The 15,333-nt window shown below is 54.6% G+C and overlaps 1 protein-coding gene across 1 annotated transcript in view; it reads left to right on the forward strand.

The window, feature by feature from the left end:
• Positions 1-15,333, forward strand: part of Arhgef10l (Rho guanine nucleotide exchange factor 10 like) — a 92,579-nt gene that overhangs the window by 25,189 nt on the left and 52,057 nt on the right. Inside the window, exons 8-16 of the mRNA XM_050152378.1 lie at positions 685-801; positions 3,508-3,616; positions 6,484-6,590; positions 6,909-6,986; positions 7,952-8,131; positions 9,033-9,149; positions 9,331-9,423; positions 10,867-11,040; positions 15,118-15,263. Of these exons, the coding sequence (XP_050008335.1) occupies positions 685-801; positions 3,508-3,616; positions 6,484-6,590; positions 6,909-6,986; positions 7,952-8,131; positions 9,033-9,149; positions 9,331-9,423; positions 10,867-11,040; positions 15,118-15,263 (1,121 nt within the window). The remainder of the gene's footprint in view (positions 1-684; positions 802-3,507; positions 3,617-6,483; positions 6,591-6,908; positions 6,987-7,951; positions 8,132-9,032; positions 9,150-9,330; positions 9,424-10,866; positions 11,041-15,117; positions 15,264-15,333) is intronic.

Here is a 15,333-nt window from a genome sequence, read left to right on the forward strand (position 1 = left end):
GCATGCATCCATCCATCTATCCATCCACTCATCCATCCATGCATCCATGCATCCATCCATGCATCCATCCATCCATGCATCCATCCATGCATCCATCCATGCATCCATCCATCCATCTATCCATCCATCCATCCATCCACTCATCCATCCATCCACCCACCCCACCCACCCTTGAGTCCTTGCACACATCCATCAATCCATCTGTCTATGTTGTCCATTCATCTGTCCAGCAATCTTCTTTTAATCACTTATCCCTTTATCATATACCTGTTCATTGTCCCCACCCTGTCTTAAATGTCAGCCCATCCATCCCTTGTCAGCCTTCCATGTTAGAAGCCCCATTGTCAGGCCTGGGGTGAGGAGAAGACATAGTCGATATCATCCAAGTATCATTTCCCTTTTGCCATGAGAGGGAGGCCTGAGGTCACTTCCCTCCCCACTCTGCTGCCCAGCAGCTGGGAGTCCCACAGCAGAGAGCTTCAGCTGCCTGGCCTGCTGGGCTGGATCTGGAGGTGCAGCTTCCAGCCAGACGCACCCAGACTGCTATCCCATCTGCCTGCCCCAATTGTCCGTCTGCCATGTGACCTGAGTCTCCTTTTCCCCTGTTGTCTGTGTTTTTGTCTCCCTGCTTCCCGCCTGCTCTTCTCGCCTGCTCTCCTTCTGCCTGGCCGCTTGGGGCCCCAGCTTTCTCCAGACCTGACTAGGCTAAAGGAGAGATACGTCAGGACTAAGAGAGACATCTTGGCTTTGAGAGTTGGGGGGAGAGACATGCAGGAGTTGAAGCTCAAGTGCGATTGTAAGGTACTGTCTGCCTGTCCCTCTCTCCTGGCGCTAGAGGGTCTTTCTTCTGGGCCACCAAGGAGGGTGGGTGTGAGCCTGGGGAGTCCACCCTTGATTCTTGTCACCTGGCTGTACCTCATATTTGCACTGCAGGAAGGCCAAGCCATGAGCTAGCTATTTCTTCAATTTCCTGGTGCTTGCCTAGACCCTGCGCCCCACCCCACACTGCCAGAGAGATGCCAATGAACCACAAGAATACCCAGTGGCGTTTCAAACCTAAGAGCCCCTAGGATGACCTGGGGTTCTCCTTTAAAAAAAATCGCAGAATCCTAGCCAGACCTGGCAGCAATATGCCTTCAATCCCAGTACTTGGGAAGCCGAGGCAGGAGGATTGGGAATTCAAGACCAGCTTGCACTGCCTGAGAAAACTAGACTTCTGGGTGATGCTTTTGGCAGCAGTAGATGGTCTTCACTGAGCAGCACACAGCATGGGCCGTGGAACCCTGTGGATTTGGGTTCAATCCCAACCTCACTGCTTACCCAGAGTGACCCTGAGCAGACGGACCCCTTGGCTTCGGAGTCTCCGTTTCTCTGCCATAAGTAGTAGCGGCCCTAGGGTAGATATGGGGACTGGATGAGGAGGCCATTAAGGTGCTTGATGATACTTGGCTTTATAAACTTAGTGATGGCAGCCACTATAACTGTAAAGTCCCTGTGGCACCCAGGGATGGCTGTCCTTCCACCATCATTTAGTGCCAAGAGAACAGGTAGTGGCTGAGAGTCACCCCTGCAGTCAGCAGCAGAGCTGGGCTCGTCTGAGCATGGCAGGCTCGGGATGCTGCCAATCCTACAGTTCTGCCCACTGCAGCAGAGCCAGGGCCAGCAGGAGAAGGGGGAGAGACCCCAGCAGATACCCCTGAAGGTTGCGAGCCAAGGAGGGGGCAAGGAGAGGAGCTAGGAGCCTACAGAGGGTAGAACATTCGTCCCTCTGGCCCGGCTTGCGCTGTATGGAAGGGTGCCTATGCCAGACCAACTCAAGGAGCCTTCTGGGTTGTCCACCTGCTGCTCGTCCCTGTTCAGAAAAGTGCCAAGTAGAAAGGGCTCTGATGATCCCCCAAGGCCACACAGGGCTTCTGAAGATAGTTCCATTGACCCCCAGATTTGCATGTGGCCCAGAAGAGAGGTACACCCATGCGCAGTTTCTGGGGTTGGTGTTTATTCCCCGACCCCATTAGATTTTCAGAGGTGCTTATGACCCTTCCTACCGAGAGACCAAAAATCCTAGCTATGAATACAGCAAGGGGTGGAGATCCATTTCCTCTTTCTCCTGTTTCCCGAAAGCCAGTCTTGTTCCTAAAAAGCCTTTGCTCTCTGTTGGTTCCCAATAGCTTCAGCTCACTGTTCCCCCCCCCCCCCCCCCCCCCNCCCCCCCCCCCCCCCCGCCAGACTCTCAGCTCCCCAGGTTCTCATTCCTGGAGGCTCTCAACTCCCCCAGGCTTTAAGCCCCCCAGGCTCTCAGCACCTCCAGCCTCTCAACCCAGTCCCCAGACTCTCAGTGCCCCCTAGGCTCTCAGCCTCCCCCAGGGCTTTCAGCTCACCCCCAGGCTTTCAGTCCCCAGGCTCTTTGCCCCCTCAGCCTTTCATCCCAGCCCCTAGGCTCTCAGTCCCCCAGGCTCTCAGTCCCCCAGTCTCAGCCTGTCCCTCAGGCTTTAAGCCCCACCAGATTCTGATCCTGCCTCCCCCAGGCTCTCTGTCTGTCCTCACTCAGACCCCATGAAGAGAAGGGTATAGCCCTTCAGTTGGGAGCCAAAGAGCTGCCAGAGGCAGGGGCAAGGCCAGTGAATCCAGGGAAACCCTCACTTCCAGATTTTCACCTTCCTCTTCATCAGAGCCTGAGAAGGGAGGGGGTTTCCTGGAACATCCACGGCATGGCGGTGTAGCTCTCCCATTGAAATGGAATTGAGATTTCCAGTTCTCTGAACACGGCATGTTCAAAGTGCCCATTAGTGCCACGGGGACCCCATATTGGGCAGTGCAGATGCACCACCCTTGTGGAACACTCTGATCACAAATGCTGGCGGTGTTGAAAGTGTTGGGGCTGGGGCAGGGGCAGAGCAAGGGGGCAGCAGTTTTCCTCTCAGGTCTGGGTCCTAGTGGCAGGGTGTCTGCTTCCCACTATGAGCATGTCGCTGTCCTCTCACCGGTGGCAAGGCCTGCTTGGCTTGCTTTATTGGCAGCACCGGCGTGTGGCTTCTGTATCCTGTGGCCCCAGTTTTCCCTCCCTGTGGGCTAAGACTCGAACTTGGCTGTTGGGGAATGAGGGTCGGGCCTCCTTACCTGGCTCAGCAGGAAGGAAGTCAGTCCTCAGGGACCTTCCCAGAGCTGGCCTGTTCAGTCTCTGCTCACCTGAAAGGGTCTCTTGTATGCTTCTGTCTGGGGTTCAGAGAGATGTCTACTTGCTGGGGAGTGTCAGAGCTGGGGTTGGAACCCAGACCTCGCTCTTTCCCATCCTATCACCCCCTTAAGTAGAGGGTAGAGGTCAGGCCCTTTCCTGCCCACAGAGGGACCTTGGAGCATGAGCTCATCCCCCTCCCTGCCACCCCTGGCCTCTGCTGCTCACCCATCCAGAATAGATGGAATCGGGCTGGCTGGTTATGATGTCTGAACTGAGGTCCCTTGAAGGCAGGGGTCCCCGGCTCTGATGACTCCCCCTCTGCCTTTGCTCAGATGACCCAGCTCATGAAGGCCGCCAAGAGCGGGACCCGAGATGGGCTGGAGAAGACGCGGATGGCCGTCATGCGTAAAGTCTCCTTTCTGCATAGGAAAGACGTCCTTGGTGAGCAGGGGTCGCACTCGGCAGTGTGCTGGGGGTGGGGCATTCTGGGGGTGACGTGGTTGGTGCCTGGCCTCTTCCAAACTGAACCCTAAATGTCGGGGTCAGTCTCAGCTTGCTTCCCACACCTTTGACCGGTGTGGCCAGCTTCTTCTGTGAGCCATGTGGCTTCCCTTCAGTGTGTGGCCACGGCTGTCACTCTCCTGCCTCCTGGTTCACCTGGCTTTATCTAGAATGTTCTTTGCCCATCTTCCTTTCACCACTACTTATTGAATAGCTACTAAACGCTGTCCTCAGTGAACCTACCAGAATTTCTTCCAGGGGCTCCAGATGCAGTGGGAAATGACAGTTCAGACGAACTCTAGTCTTTCAGGTTCTCGGGGGAGTGTGGAGATAGGCATGGGTCGACATTTATGGCGTGTCTGCTGGGTGCCTCGCTTACAAACGAGGGGACAGGTACACATCATAGACTTTTCTGAGGGCATGGGATGATGGGGGAGGTTGGGGTGAGAGGTCAGGGCCAGGTCAGTGTGGCTCTATGGGCCTGGCTGGGCGCTTGCCCTTCAGGACAGCAGAGAGTCACCAGGGTTTTAGACAGAAGTGTCCCAAGGTTGGATTTGATCATTTGACCATTCACTCATTCTACAATTATTTACTGTGGACTACTATGGATATTAACCCATCGTCCCAGGATACAGCCATGCATGGAATGGCTGTGACTTCTCCCTGGTGCCAATGCTCTGGTCAGGGTGATGGGAGGCTTAAATGTGAGCAAATAGGTAATATACTGTCTAGTCACAATAGGCACTCTGGGAGAAAAATAGAGCTGGGGGTGGGGGAGGGAGCAGAGGAAGGGCTCTATGGCGTGTGCTGAAGCCTGCACCCTCTGATGAGGTGGCATTTCAGCATCTGGGGTGAGTCATGCGGGTAGCTGGGGGAGGGTTGGTTGGGGAAGTGACGCAGGTGGAGAGGGTCCTGTGGAGCCCTTTTGCTACTCACATCTCAGCTGCCTGGGCTTTCCTGGCTTGCACAGGCCTCCTGCACCTGCCAGCCCAAGGCATTGTCTGGGATCTGCTCCTGGTTCTTTTGCCCACTATCTACCTGTCCCGCCATTGTCTTGCTTTTTCTCTCTGTCCTGGCCACTCTTCCAAGATCCCCCAGTTCCATAGGCCCTACTCAGGTCTCCATCTCTTGCTTTTGATGCCCACCAGAGCACTGATCCCCTCTTCCAGATAATGTCCCAACTGGGGACCTCACAAGGTTCCCAGCAAGGTCCAGCCCCTGTGATGTGTTGCATCTTTGGGGACAACTTACAAGAGGACAAGGGGACAAAGATGTAGGACAGTAGGTTAATGGTCAGTGATGTCTGGGCAGAACGCTGAGGGTGCCAGACCTTGGGTGGGAGGAGGCCGCATCCGGGGAGGGCCTTCTGCTGGCCTCACACATGGACTGGCACTTTGAAGGAACATGGCTCCGAGCCAAGGAGAACCCACAGCGCCTTGGAAATTGTCTCTTGGAAATTGTGCATTTTTGCCATCCTGTGCTTCAGTTTCCTCCTTCATGCAGTGGGGCTGATAGTGGCTCCTGTCTCCCGAGGCCAAGGAGAGGATGACCATAGTGCACACAGAAAGAGTCTGACACAGTGGGCATTGTTCTTGGTGACTGTCAGCCCTGGTGGCGTTTGGTGCCAGTGTAGCATCACACTGCCTTGGGTTCCGTCGGTCTCTCTGGCCTTACAGTTTTTGTAGAGGTGACACCTAAACACTGGCTAAGCTGATCACCCCATGCCTCCTCTACCTTTGGGGGACACTGGCTACTATAAAGGAGTAGACAGGCCGGGTGACTGGGGACTGTTTCTGGGACACCCTCTCCACTCCGCCCACTAGCCCTGGGCCTAAAATGACCCTCCCCCAGAGGCGTTATTAATAGCTGGGCGGCTCAGATCACAGGCCAAGAATGTTACCCAGCAGCTCGTGGGGGAAGAGGAAGCCTAGGACACGGCGGCTGGGGTGGGTGCGTGGTGATGCCCGAGGCAGTATGTGGGCCAGGCAGGAGGGCCTTCACCACCCCCACCCTCACCCCCACGCTGTCATTCGCTGTCCGTCCTCCTCCTCCTCCTCTGTGTCCTGCTCAGGTAAGGGCCTGACTGGGTGTCCTGCTTCTCCGGCAGCTGGACTGGCTATCACTTCTCTTTTTCTCTGTCTCCCGCTTCCTGCTATCTGTGGCTGCCACGCGCACTGGAGCCTTTAAATAGCAGGGACTCATCGCCCTGAGCCTCTCATGGAGGGGGAGTTAAAGCCTGGGAGGAGGACCCTTCAGCATCCCACTGGGCCTCCTTTTTTCCCTTAGGGCCTTGGGTTGCTGTGGAACTTTCTCTGCCATCAGCTGAGCCCAGCCCCAGCAGGCTGGAGTCCTCATCACACCCAGCTGAGCCTGCTCCCTTTGGGGTATCTTTGTATTTTTTAAAAATGGAAATGCAAAGCCGATGGGTTGATTCTTCTTGGGCTGTATTTTCTTCCCACCATTTTGGCATCCAGATGAAAACTATTTTTAGTCCCAGTGATGGGGACACGAGTGGTTGGCCCATGCCAGGCTGGAGCAGGCAGAGTGGGCAGGTCTCAGCAGGGACAGTGGCCCTGTGGGGTGCTGTTTTCTCATCCCCCAACTCTCCCTCCTACTCCCCCGACCACAGGCTCTGGGGAAGCAGCCTTGGATTATAGGGAGCCTGGGAGCTGGAGCTAACCCATTGATTCAGGGGCAGCAGTTCCCGGGTGCGATCCGGGACTGTTTGAACGGTTCTCATCTCCTGGAGCCTGAGCAGGGTGTGCCATCCCCACCTGAGCTGCGCTCCTTCCCATTTGTCTTTCCAGGTGACTCGGAAGAGGAGGATATGGGGCTCCTGGAGGTTGGTGTGACAGACTTCAAACCTCCAGCCCCAGAGCTGGGCCCCATGCCGGACGGCTTGAGTCCTCAGCAGGTCTGTGGGAAGCTGGGCCAGCTGCCAGCCTGCTTGCTGTTAGCACCTGAGGGGAAGTGGCCACGAGAGGGAAGGGGACTTTAGTGGGAACTGGACACTGTGTGTTCCATACTGTGGGTCTGGAGATGGTAAGGTCCCAGAATTTGGGATGCTTAGGACCCGCTAGCCGCATGACCCCCAGAGAGGTGTGTCTCTCAGTCCATCCCCTGTGGTCCTGTCGTTGTCAGCTCCCCTTCTTGCCTTTGGGACCCTTCACACAGCAGGTACTGTTTCTGCTCCTTGGATCCCACACCCTTCCTGACTCTGTGGTTCATGCAGGTGGTCCGGAGACACATCCTGGGCTCCATCGTGCAGAGCGAGGGCAGCTATGTGGAGTCACTAAAGCGGATACTTCAGGTGACTCCCGGGGCCTCCGGGATGAGGGTGGGGCTCTGGGGGGTCACTTTGTAAAGAACTTTGGGGGATTGTGGCAGTTTTAGAAAAGGGGCTAAAAGCCAGTCCTGCTGCTTCTGAGGAACGGGACAAGTGGGGACGCCAGGGATTTCCAAGGCTTCGGTTTGCAGCGAGAGCTGTTTTCTGAAGCGAAACTGGGAGTCTCTGAAACAAGAGAGTCAAGGCGTGTGTTCCCTTTTGTGACTGGAAGGGACTGTGTCTTCCTGGCCATTCAGATAGTCCTCAAAGTATGGGTGCAGGGCAATGTCCCCTCTTCCTCACACTGGGATGCCCAGAGGACACTAAGGAGACATTGGAGTGACATGTTTGTGGACTCTTGTCTGGTTTGGGTCTCCAAGACCTGGGCTCCTCAGGGATGTCAGGACAAGGCCACCAGGGAGGGGAACAGGTGGTGTGGGAACAGTTTGGGACTCATATGAAGGAGCCCAGACATCATACAAAGTGACTGGAGAGTGTAGCTCCAGCTTCGAGAGTCCGGGGCACTGTGCTGATCTGAGACCCCACCGCCCAGCCACGCAGATGGTTCTGAGTTTCCCCATTAGCCAGACTTGGTCCGGAGCCACCTACCCAGAGTCCTCATACACAGATGGTGTAGAAATGATCCTCTTTCTCCCAAGCCAGCTTAACACAGAAGTTCCCAGGGCGTATGTGGTGTGTGTGTGTGTTTGTGTGTGTGTGTGTGTGTGTGTGTGTGTGTGTGGCATTGTGAAGTGACGGAGTTAGGGCAGAAATGCCACATTTGTGGAGAACCTTCTAGAAACATCCATGAAGAAGGCAGGATGCTTTTACCCGCATCAGGAAGGCCCCACTGGGCAGGTGGGTGGGCGTCTGCTCAGTTCTCAGCCTGCCTCATCTCAGGTGGCCTTGAAGATAGCTGGTGTCATCCCTGCTTCCATCCATCCTGGCAGGATTACCGTAACCCGCTGATGGAGATGGAACCCAAGGCCCTGAGTGTCCGCAAGTGTCAGGTGGTGTTCTTCCGTGTGAAGGAGATTCTCCACTGTCACTCCATGTTCCAGATCGCCCTGTCCTCCCGCGTGGCCGAGTGGGATTCCACTGAGAAGATTGGGGACCTCTTTGTGGCCTCAGTAGGTGTTTCTGCTTAGATTAGCCTGTCCAGCCTCCGCCCCCATCAGGTTGCCTTGTCAAAGTCAATGATATCAGAGCCCCTCAGTCATTGTGTCCTGCACTAGAGGTTAGGCATGACACCTTGATGTCCCCAAAGAGATGTACCAGGCCAAGACAATGTTGAAACCAGAGTATAGTAGCATTGTTGCCCAGAGACTAACCTCATTGGCTGCCCCCTGACTTGGTGCAGGTTCCTTACTAAGCCTTCCACATATGATCAGCGAGGCTTGCACATGCTGGCCCAGGTTGCATTTGTACCTCCAGGGTGAAACCTTAGAATTTGGGGAAGAGCCTATATTGTGGTCCTGGGGTCCTGGTTCTAGTTTGACTTTACAACCTCAAGTAGTTCTTAGGATGTCTCTGGGCTCAGATTCCATGCCTGTGGAATGAGAGGAGTACTGGATTTCTGCTTGTCAAACTGAAATCCTCCAACTTCAGAGAGGGAGCGGGTCAAGCCAGCTTTGCTGGGTTGTAAGCCTCTGGCTTCTACTAGTGGCCAGGATGGTCTTGAGAGAGCTTAGACGCGACATCCCAGGTGGGTGTGTCCAGGGGGCTATGGTGAGAGATTGGTTGACCTCTGACATCTGTAGCTTAGGTGTGGATGCTTCTCCCCAATTTCTTGGCCTTGGAAAGGAAATAGATGGAGCCCAGGCAGCGTCTGCCCTAGGCTGCCTTCTCTCTTGGGCGGGTTCTGAGTTGCTGTTTCCTGTTACCTTTCTTCCCAGCTCCAAGACTCTTTCTTCCCTGAGCAGGGTCTCGGAAGCATGATGTGTGTGTGTGTGTGTGTGTGTGTGTGTGTTTGTGTGGGGTGCAGCTACCTCTCCTGCCATGCTGATGCAGCTCCTCTTCCATTTCTTGCAGTTCTCCAAGTCCATGGTCTTAGATGTGTACAGCGACTATGTGAACAACTTCACCAATGCCATGTCCATCATCAAGAAGGCCTGTCTCACAAAGCCAGCATTCCTCGAGTTCCTCAAGGTAGCCTAGTAAGGCCATGCAGTCCGCACTCACAAGGGATGGACTTGGGGAGGTGCCTCAGGAGAAAGGGACCTCATCCTGGAGCCCGGGGAGCGGTTCCTAGGGTGGAGACTCGGTCTGGACCCTGGCACTGGATCCATGCCCTCAGAGACTGACAAGTGACACAGCCTTGTTCCCACAGCGGCGGCAGGTGTGCAGCGCAGACCGAGTCACCCTCTATGGGCTGATGGTGAAACCCGTTCAGAGATTCCCACAGTTCATCCTCCTGCTCCAGGTACTGCCTGGGACTCCCTGAGGATCAGGAGATGGCTGGGGGAAGGGAGGTCAGGTGGCTCGCTCTCATCTGGGGCCCACTCCTGGTTTGGGGTTTGCTTCGTCTTTCTCGACTTCAAGAGGGCAGCCTGTTGTGCTCAGCAGCATTTTTTTTTTAAAAGATCTGCTTTGTTTAGATTATGTATATGGATGTGTCTGTGTGGGGGCATGTGTATGTGATGCTGGTACCTTCAGAGGCCGGGGCGGTGGATCCAGTAGTGCTAGAATTACAGGCAATTTTGAGCCACCTGATATGGATGTTGTTAAATTGAAATTGTGCCTTCTGCAAGAGTTGGAAGCTCTCATATTCACTGAGCCATCTCTCTAATCCATGAGTGTGTATGTGTGTGTGTGTGGGGGGGGTTTAAAATGATCATGTGGAGGTCAGAGGACAACTTGCAGGAGTCAGTTCTGTTCTTCCCTGTGGGTCCCAAGGATTGAACTCGGCTCCCCAGGCTTGGTGGCAAGTGCCTTTTAACCTGCTGGGTCACCTCTTCAGCCCCACAGCCTATTTGACACCTTTGCTCTGGCAGGAAGGGGATACGACTTAGCCTTTCAGAACTCCTCAAGCAGTCTGCTGACCTCACCTTGGTCAGGTGTCACTTAAGTACAAATCCAGGAAGCCTGAAGGAGCCTCAGTCCCATGCAAGGCCCTGCGGTCAGTCCTCAGACAGGGTGACAACGGCCAGGCTGAGGGCCTGGTAGCATCTTTGTCTCTATCTGCAGAGCTGCTGTGCTGTGGGTGTGGGCTCTGGGCTCTGAGCACAGTGTCTGTGAAGTCTGTATCCACTGTCCACTGAGGCGGTTGCTGTTGGCCTGCCGCCTCTCAGTGCGCAGGACTGTGGCATCCAGCATGTTCCCACTGTGCAGGTGTCCCCGCCACCCATCTGTGGGAATCCCTCATCTCTCCTCACTGAAACGCTGGACCCAGTAAACGATAATTCTCCTCTCCCATCTCCTTAGCGGCTGACAGCCACTCCTCCCAGCAGCGGCTTTCTCGCCCTGAAATCTGATAATTCTAGAAGCCGCCTTGAAGTGACATTGCATAGTGTTTGTCTCTGATGATGCTGCGTCCTCAGCATTCAGCCCTGTTATAGCGTGGGTCACAGATGCCCTTCTTCCCAAGGCCTAGGGGTGACTCTTTTTTGTCAGAACAAGCCACACGGTCATTTTGTCTTTATTCACTAGGCCTTAACCTGTGCTTTCCATATCCAGTGTCTTGGTCCCAAGGATAAGCTCCATCTTTCAGGTCTGGTCTATGTAGACCATAGCGTGATGCTTTGACTCGAAACTGAGGGCCTCTGTGTGTGTGTGTGTTTGTGTATGTGTGTGTGTGTCTGCTCGTGTGTGTGTGTGTGCACATGTGTGGGTCATATCCTTTTCATGCTCTCTCTGGCACTGGCAGGATATGCTGAAGAACACTCCCAGAGGCCACCCTGACAGACTGTCGCTGCAGCTAGCCCTCACAGAGCTGGAGACACTGGCTGAGAAGCTGAATGAACAGAAGCGGCTGGCCGACCAGGTGGCCGAGATCCAGCAGCTGACCAAGAGCGTCAGTGACCGCAGCAGCCTCAACAAGGTGGGTGTGTGCCTAGCCCTTCGGTGCCCTGTGTTAACAAGAAGGGTGTGCACCCAGCCCTCGGTCACCCATGTCAACAAGGTGGGCATGCGCCCAGCCCTTCAGTCTCCTGTGCAGGGGTGCCTCGCCTGCCTTGCCTATTGCTCTTGCAGCTTGCCTGTTGTCATTTGCTAAGTGGCAGTGTTCTCTGAGGGAGGGGAGCTTGAGCCATTGGATAGCACATTCAATTCATGGGGATTCATGCTATTTTAGGATAAAAGAGAGTTTTGTTCATTCATCTCATTACCAGAAACCAGAAACCATACATTAGTTAAGTGAGTGGATTCTAAAATCTCCATCTAAATCAGATTTTTTTTTTTTTGAGGCAGGGCCTCATGTATTCCAGGCTGGCCTCATACTCATTCTGTAACTGAGGAGGGATCTGAAATTTGGATTCTCCTGCTTCTAATTCCCCGTGATAGGATTACATGCATGGGCTACCATGCCCAGTTTGTGCAGTGTTGGGGAATTGAATCTAGGGTTTTATGCATACCAGGCAAGTGCTCTGTCCACTGAACTACACCCCCAGCTCAATGCATGTATGCTTGTGAACACCTGTGGCTTTAGTACTTGGGACACAGAGGAGACAGAGTAGGAAGAGCCAGAGTTTCAGACTAGCCTGCGCTAATTAGGGAGTTCTAGGGCAGCCAGGGATACCGACAAGAAGACAAGGTCGGCTGCTGTAGGTTGCAGTTCTGCTCTTTCCTGGTGCATGTGGAGCGTGAGTCCCTTGGTGTGCGTCCCTCACTGCCCCCTGCAAAAAGGCCTGAAGAGCCTACATCTGCCCTCGCGCTCACTGGCTGCAGGCTGGAGGTGGCCAGGAATAGTCTGCGGGTGAGGCGGCCTCACCAGAGCTTACTAGATGGTTGTTTCCAGAGAGGCGGTGTGGTGTGAGGTCACAGGAAGCGTTCGATGTTCTGGGGAGTCCCAAGGACAGAGCTGAGGCTGGTGGCGGCCTGTTCCTGGAAGGGGATTTCAGCAGTGTGGAGAGAATGCCCACTGTCCAGGAGGATGGCCTGGGAGACAGCAGCCCCTTCCGGTCACCATGCTGGCCAGTGTGGAGAACTCCCTGCTGGGGCGGCTGCCTTTGTCTACTGTTTTTCACCGGGTCATGGAGTCAGGCTGGGCTGGGTCAGCCTGAGCTTCAGGCACTGCCGTGCGTTGTCCTGCCCAGGTCACAGGCAGGCTGCAGGCCAGTTTGGGCCCACATTGTTCTTTTAAGAAAGTGGAAGTCAGCTGGGCGATGGTGGCACACGCCTTTAATCCCAGCACTCGGGAGGCAGAGGCAGGAGGATCTCTGTGAGTTCGAGACCAGCCTGGTCTACAGAGCTAGTTCCAGGACAGGCTCCAAAGCCACAGAGAAACCCTGTCTCGAAAAACCAAAAAAAAAAAAAAAAAAAAAAAGAAGAAAAAAAAAGAAAGAAAGTGGAAGTCATTGGCAGCATTTAAAAATTGGGACACACCATCAACCTCAGATTCGAGGAACTTTCTCTAAGGGCTGGAAGAGCTGGCTCAGCACCTAACCTGTATGGCTCCCTTCACCTGAGGGTGTTTGCCCACTTCTGTTGGGTGTCATTGCCACTTCTCACTAAGGGCACATGTTGGCTTGAAGGCATCTGGTTTGCTTCACCTGCCTGGGAGCCCAGGATCTGCAATGTGTGGCAAGGAGAAAGGAGGAGGGGAGGGCTTCCCACTCAGGATTGCACAGGGTGGTTTCCCCAGGGATCGTTCCTCCTCTGCTCTGGACTCTACTGACGGCCCATGCCCCAAGCCCGCTGTTTTATAGGGAAGGCATGAGCTCCTGAAGCCCCGTGCTGGCCTTTGTGTTGGAGAGGCATCTTCTTGCAGCAGTGTCTGGCAGGAGGAGAGAAGCCTGTTGGTACTGCCCTGGGAAGAGCTGTCTGCTCTCTTCCACTGCCCCCCTCCATTCCAACACCTAAATAGAGAATGAGGTGGTCAGCGCGACCCGTTTGCTGTCAGGGATAGAGGATGGGTGATCTGAGGCTTGGCTTCCCCTTCACTGAGTAAGGGGTGACCTGGGCAGGTATGGGTGCTGATGTGTAGAGGGTGTCAGCTGCGTACCGTGTCCCCCTGCTCTCCCAATAACCACCCCATCCAGGGGACTCTTTGGACAATCTGTGGCAGTTGAGCATCTGATCAGTAGCCTTCCTCTGGCTGTCATCCGGAGAGAAGTGGAAATGAAACCGGGAGGGGCAGAAACAGACCCACGAGCTGTTTAGAAACAGCCGACTCAGGAGCCTCCAGAGGGGTGCGGGTGCAATGGTTTTCTTTTTCCTTTTTAAGCTGCATAAGGGACAGGGCCGCCAGCCTGCAGCCCAAGGGACTTTGCTCTTCCCAGCCAAGGTCCTGGCAACCGTGGCTGCTTGAGTTGTGTCGTCTTGAGCTGTGTGTGCCTTGCTTATAGACACTGTGTGGAGAAGTAGGGCCATAGTAATGGCGGGGACTCCAGCGATTTTGGGGCTTCTGTAAGGTGGGAATAGTGGGACCACCCCCACTCCTATTGGCACTGCCACACAATATAGTGGGGGCAACGCAGCGGGGCTCCATCCTGCGTGGGGACTGCAGGGGATGCTGTGGGCGCTCCACACTTCTAGAATCGATTTCTATACCTTAGGGCTGCTGAGCTGATTGATTAAGTATGTGTGGATTGTTTCTGGGTCCTGCAGTGACCACACAGCAATGACTATGCCACTAGGACCCTGGTTTGTGCATTCACTTGAGGGGTGCTCTGGGAAGCAGGGTCCTCTTCAAAGGAGCCCAGCAGAGAGAGACTGGGACCAAGACAGCCAGAGTCATCCTACTCCAAACAGATTTCATTGGATCCTCCCCGACCTACTTAAAAACTCCACAGGGAAAAAGATATCTCTCAGAGGGATTCTGGATTGTTTGGGAGTCCCAGTGTAGTGGGGTGGGCTTGGTTGGGTCTTGGGGTCTGAGAGTCTTTGGTCTCCTTAGAGCAGGCATTGTTGACCAGCAGATCTGGGCCCTGCAAGGAATGATGTGGATCAACGCAGTTCAGCAGATCACAGGGAAGCCTTGGGGCTCCTTCCAGGTCACATGTCCCCAGAAAGCTGTGTCTCCCCATGACAAAGATGGTCTTGAACAGTAGCATAGACACAGGGTCCTCTGTGGGTACCCACTGCATACCTAATGCAGGGTGTCCTGCGCCTTCCTAGGGTCCACACAGTAAGGCCCTGGACCTGTTTAATGTGCTCTTCTGTGGCCTTGAAATTTGTGCTAACCTTTGAGCCCGCGTCTGCCTTGCATTGTGGCTTTGTGTATTACTTGACTCCATAGATACTATACTCATTACTTGTGTGATCTGATCAATGGAGGTTCTGAGGAAACCGAGGTTCTGACTGAAGTGTCCTGTGACTGCCCGGCTGGGGAGCATAGGAGCTGCTCAGAGATGGTGTTGGTCACTTTTGAACCTGTATTTTTGGTGAAGGTGGTTATGGGATCATAATATATGGGGTTGATGGCAGAAGCCAGCTCACCCAAAAAACAGGCTGCTGAGCTCTGCTCTGGCAAGGGTGGCTCATCAGGCTCTCAGAGTCTCCCTGAAGCAGAGAACCCAATGTGTGTCCTGGCCTGCTCTGTCTGGGGTATTTTGCTATCTCCCGACAGGTGCTGACTCTGGGTCATCCTTTTCCTCTCCCAGTTGCCCCCTTTGCTTCTCTTTGTGTACAGAATCTCTAGCCCCGGCCATCCTCAGAGTCCCTAAGTAGCTGGGGCTCACCTTGAACTTGTGCTCTGCCTGCCTTCACCTCCCAAGGGCTGGGATTATGGTGTGTGCCATCGCTCTTGCTTTATGTGGCACTGGGATCGGAACCCAGGACTTTGTGCATTCAAGGCAAGCACTCCGCCAGTTGAGCCACTTCCCAGGCCTTCTGCTGTTTCTGAGAGGTCTCACTGCATGGTCCAGACTGGCCTGGACCTCATGGCCCCGCCCCCACCCCAGCTGGCATTTGAGATTGTGACACGGGTATTGACCTTCTCTGACCCTTCCTTCTCCAGCTGTTAACCTCTGGCCAGCGGCAGCTGCTTCTGTGTGAGACTCTGACGGAGACCGTGTACGGAGACCGTGGGCAGCTGATCAAGTCCAAGGAGCGCAGGGTCTTCCTTCTCAATGACATGCTGGTCTGTGCCAACATCAACTTCAAGTAAGAGCCACCCCTTTCCAGGGGACCTTTGTGGTCTACTCTCTCCCCAGCCCCTGCCCTGATGAGGTAT

Source organism: Alexandromys fortis, unplaced genomic scaffold (genome assembly GCF_014885135.2).
Source record: "Alexandromys fortis isolate MF-2015 unplaced genomic scaffold, M_Fortis_MF-2015_v1.1 scaffold_26, whole genome shotgun sequence".
Taxonomy (NCBI): Eukaryota; Metazoa; Chordata; class Mammalia; order Rodentia; family Cricetidae; genus Alexandromys; species Alexandromys fortis.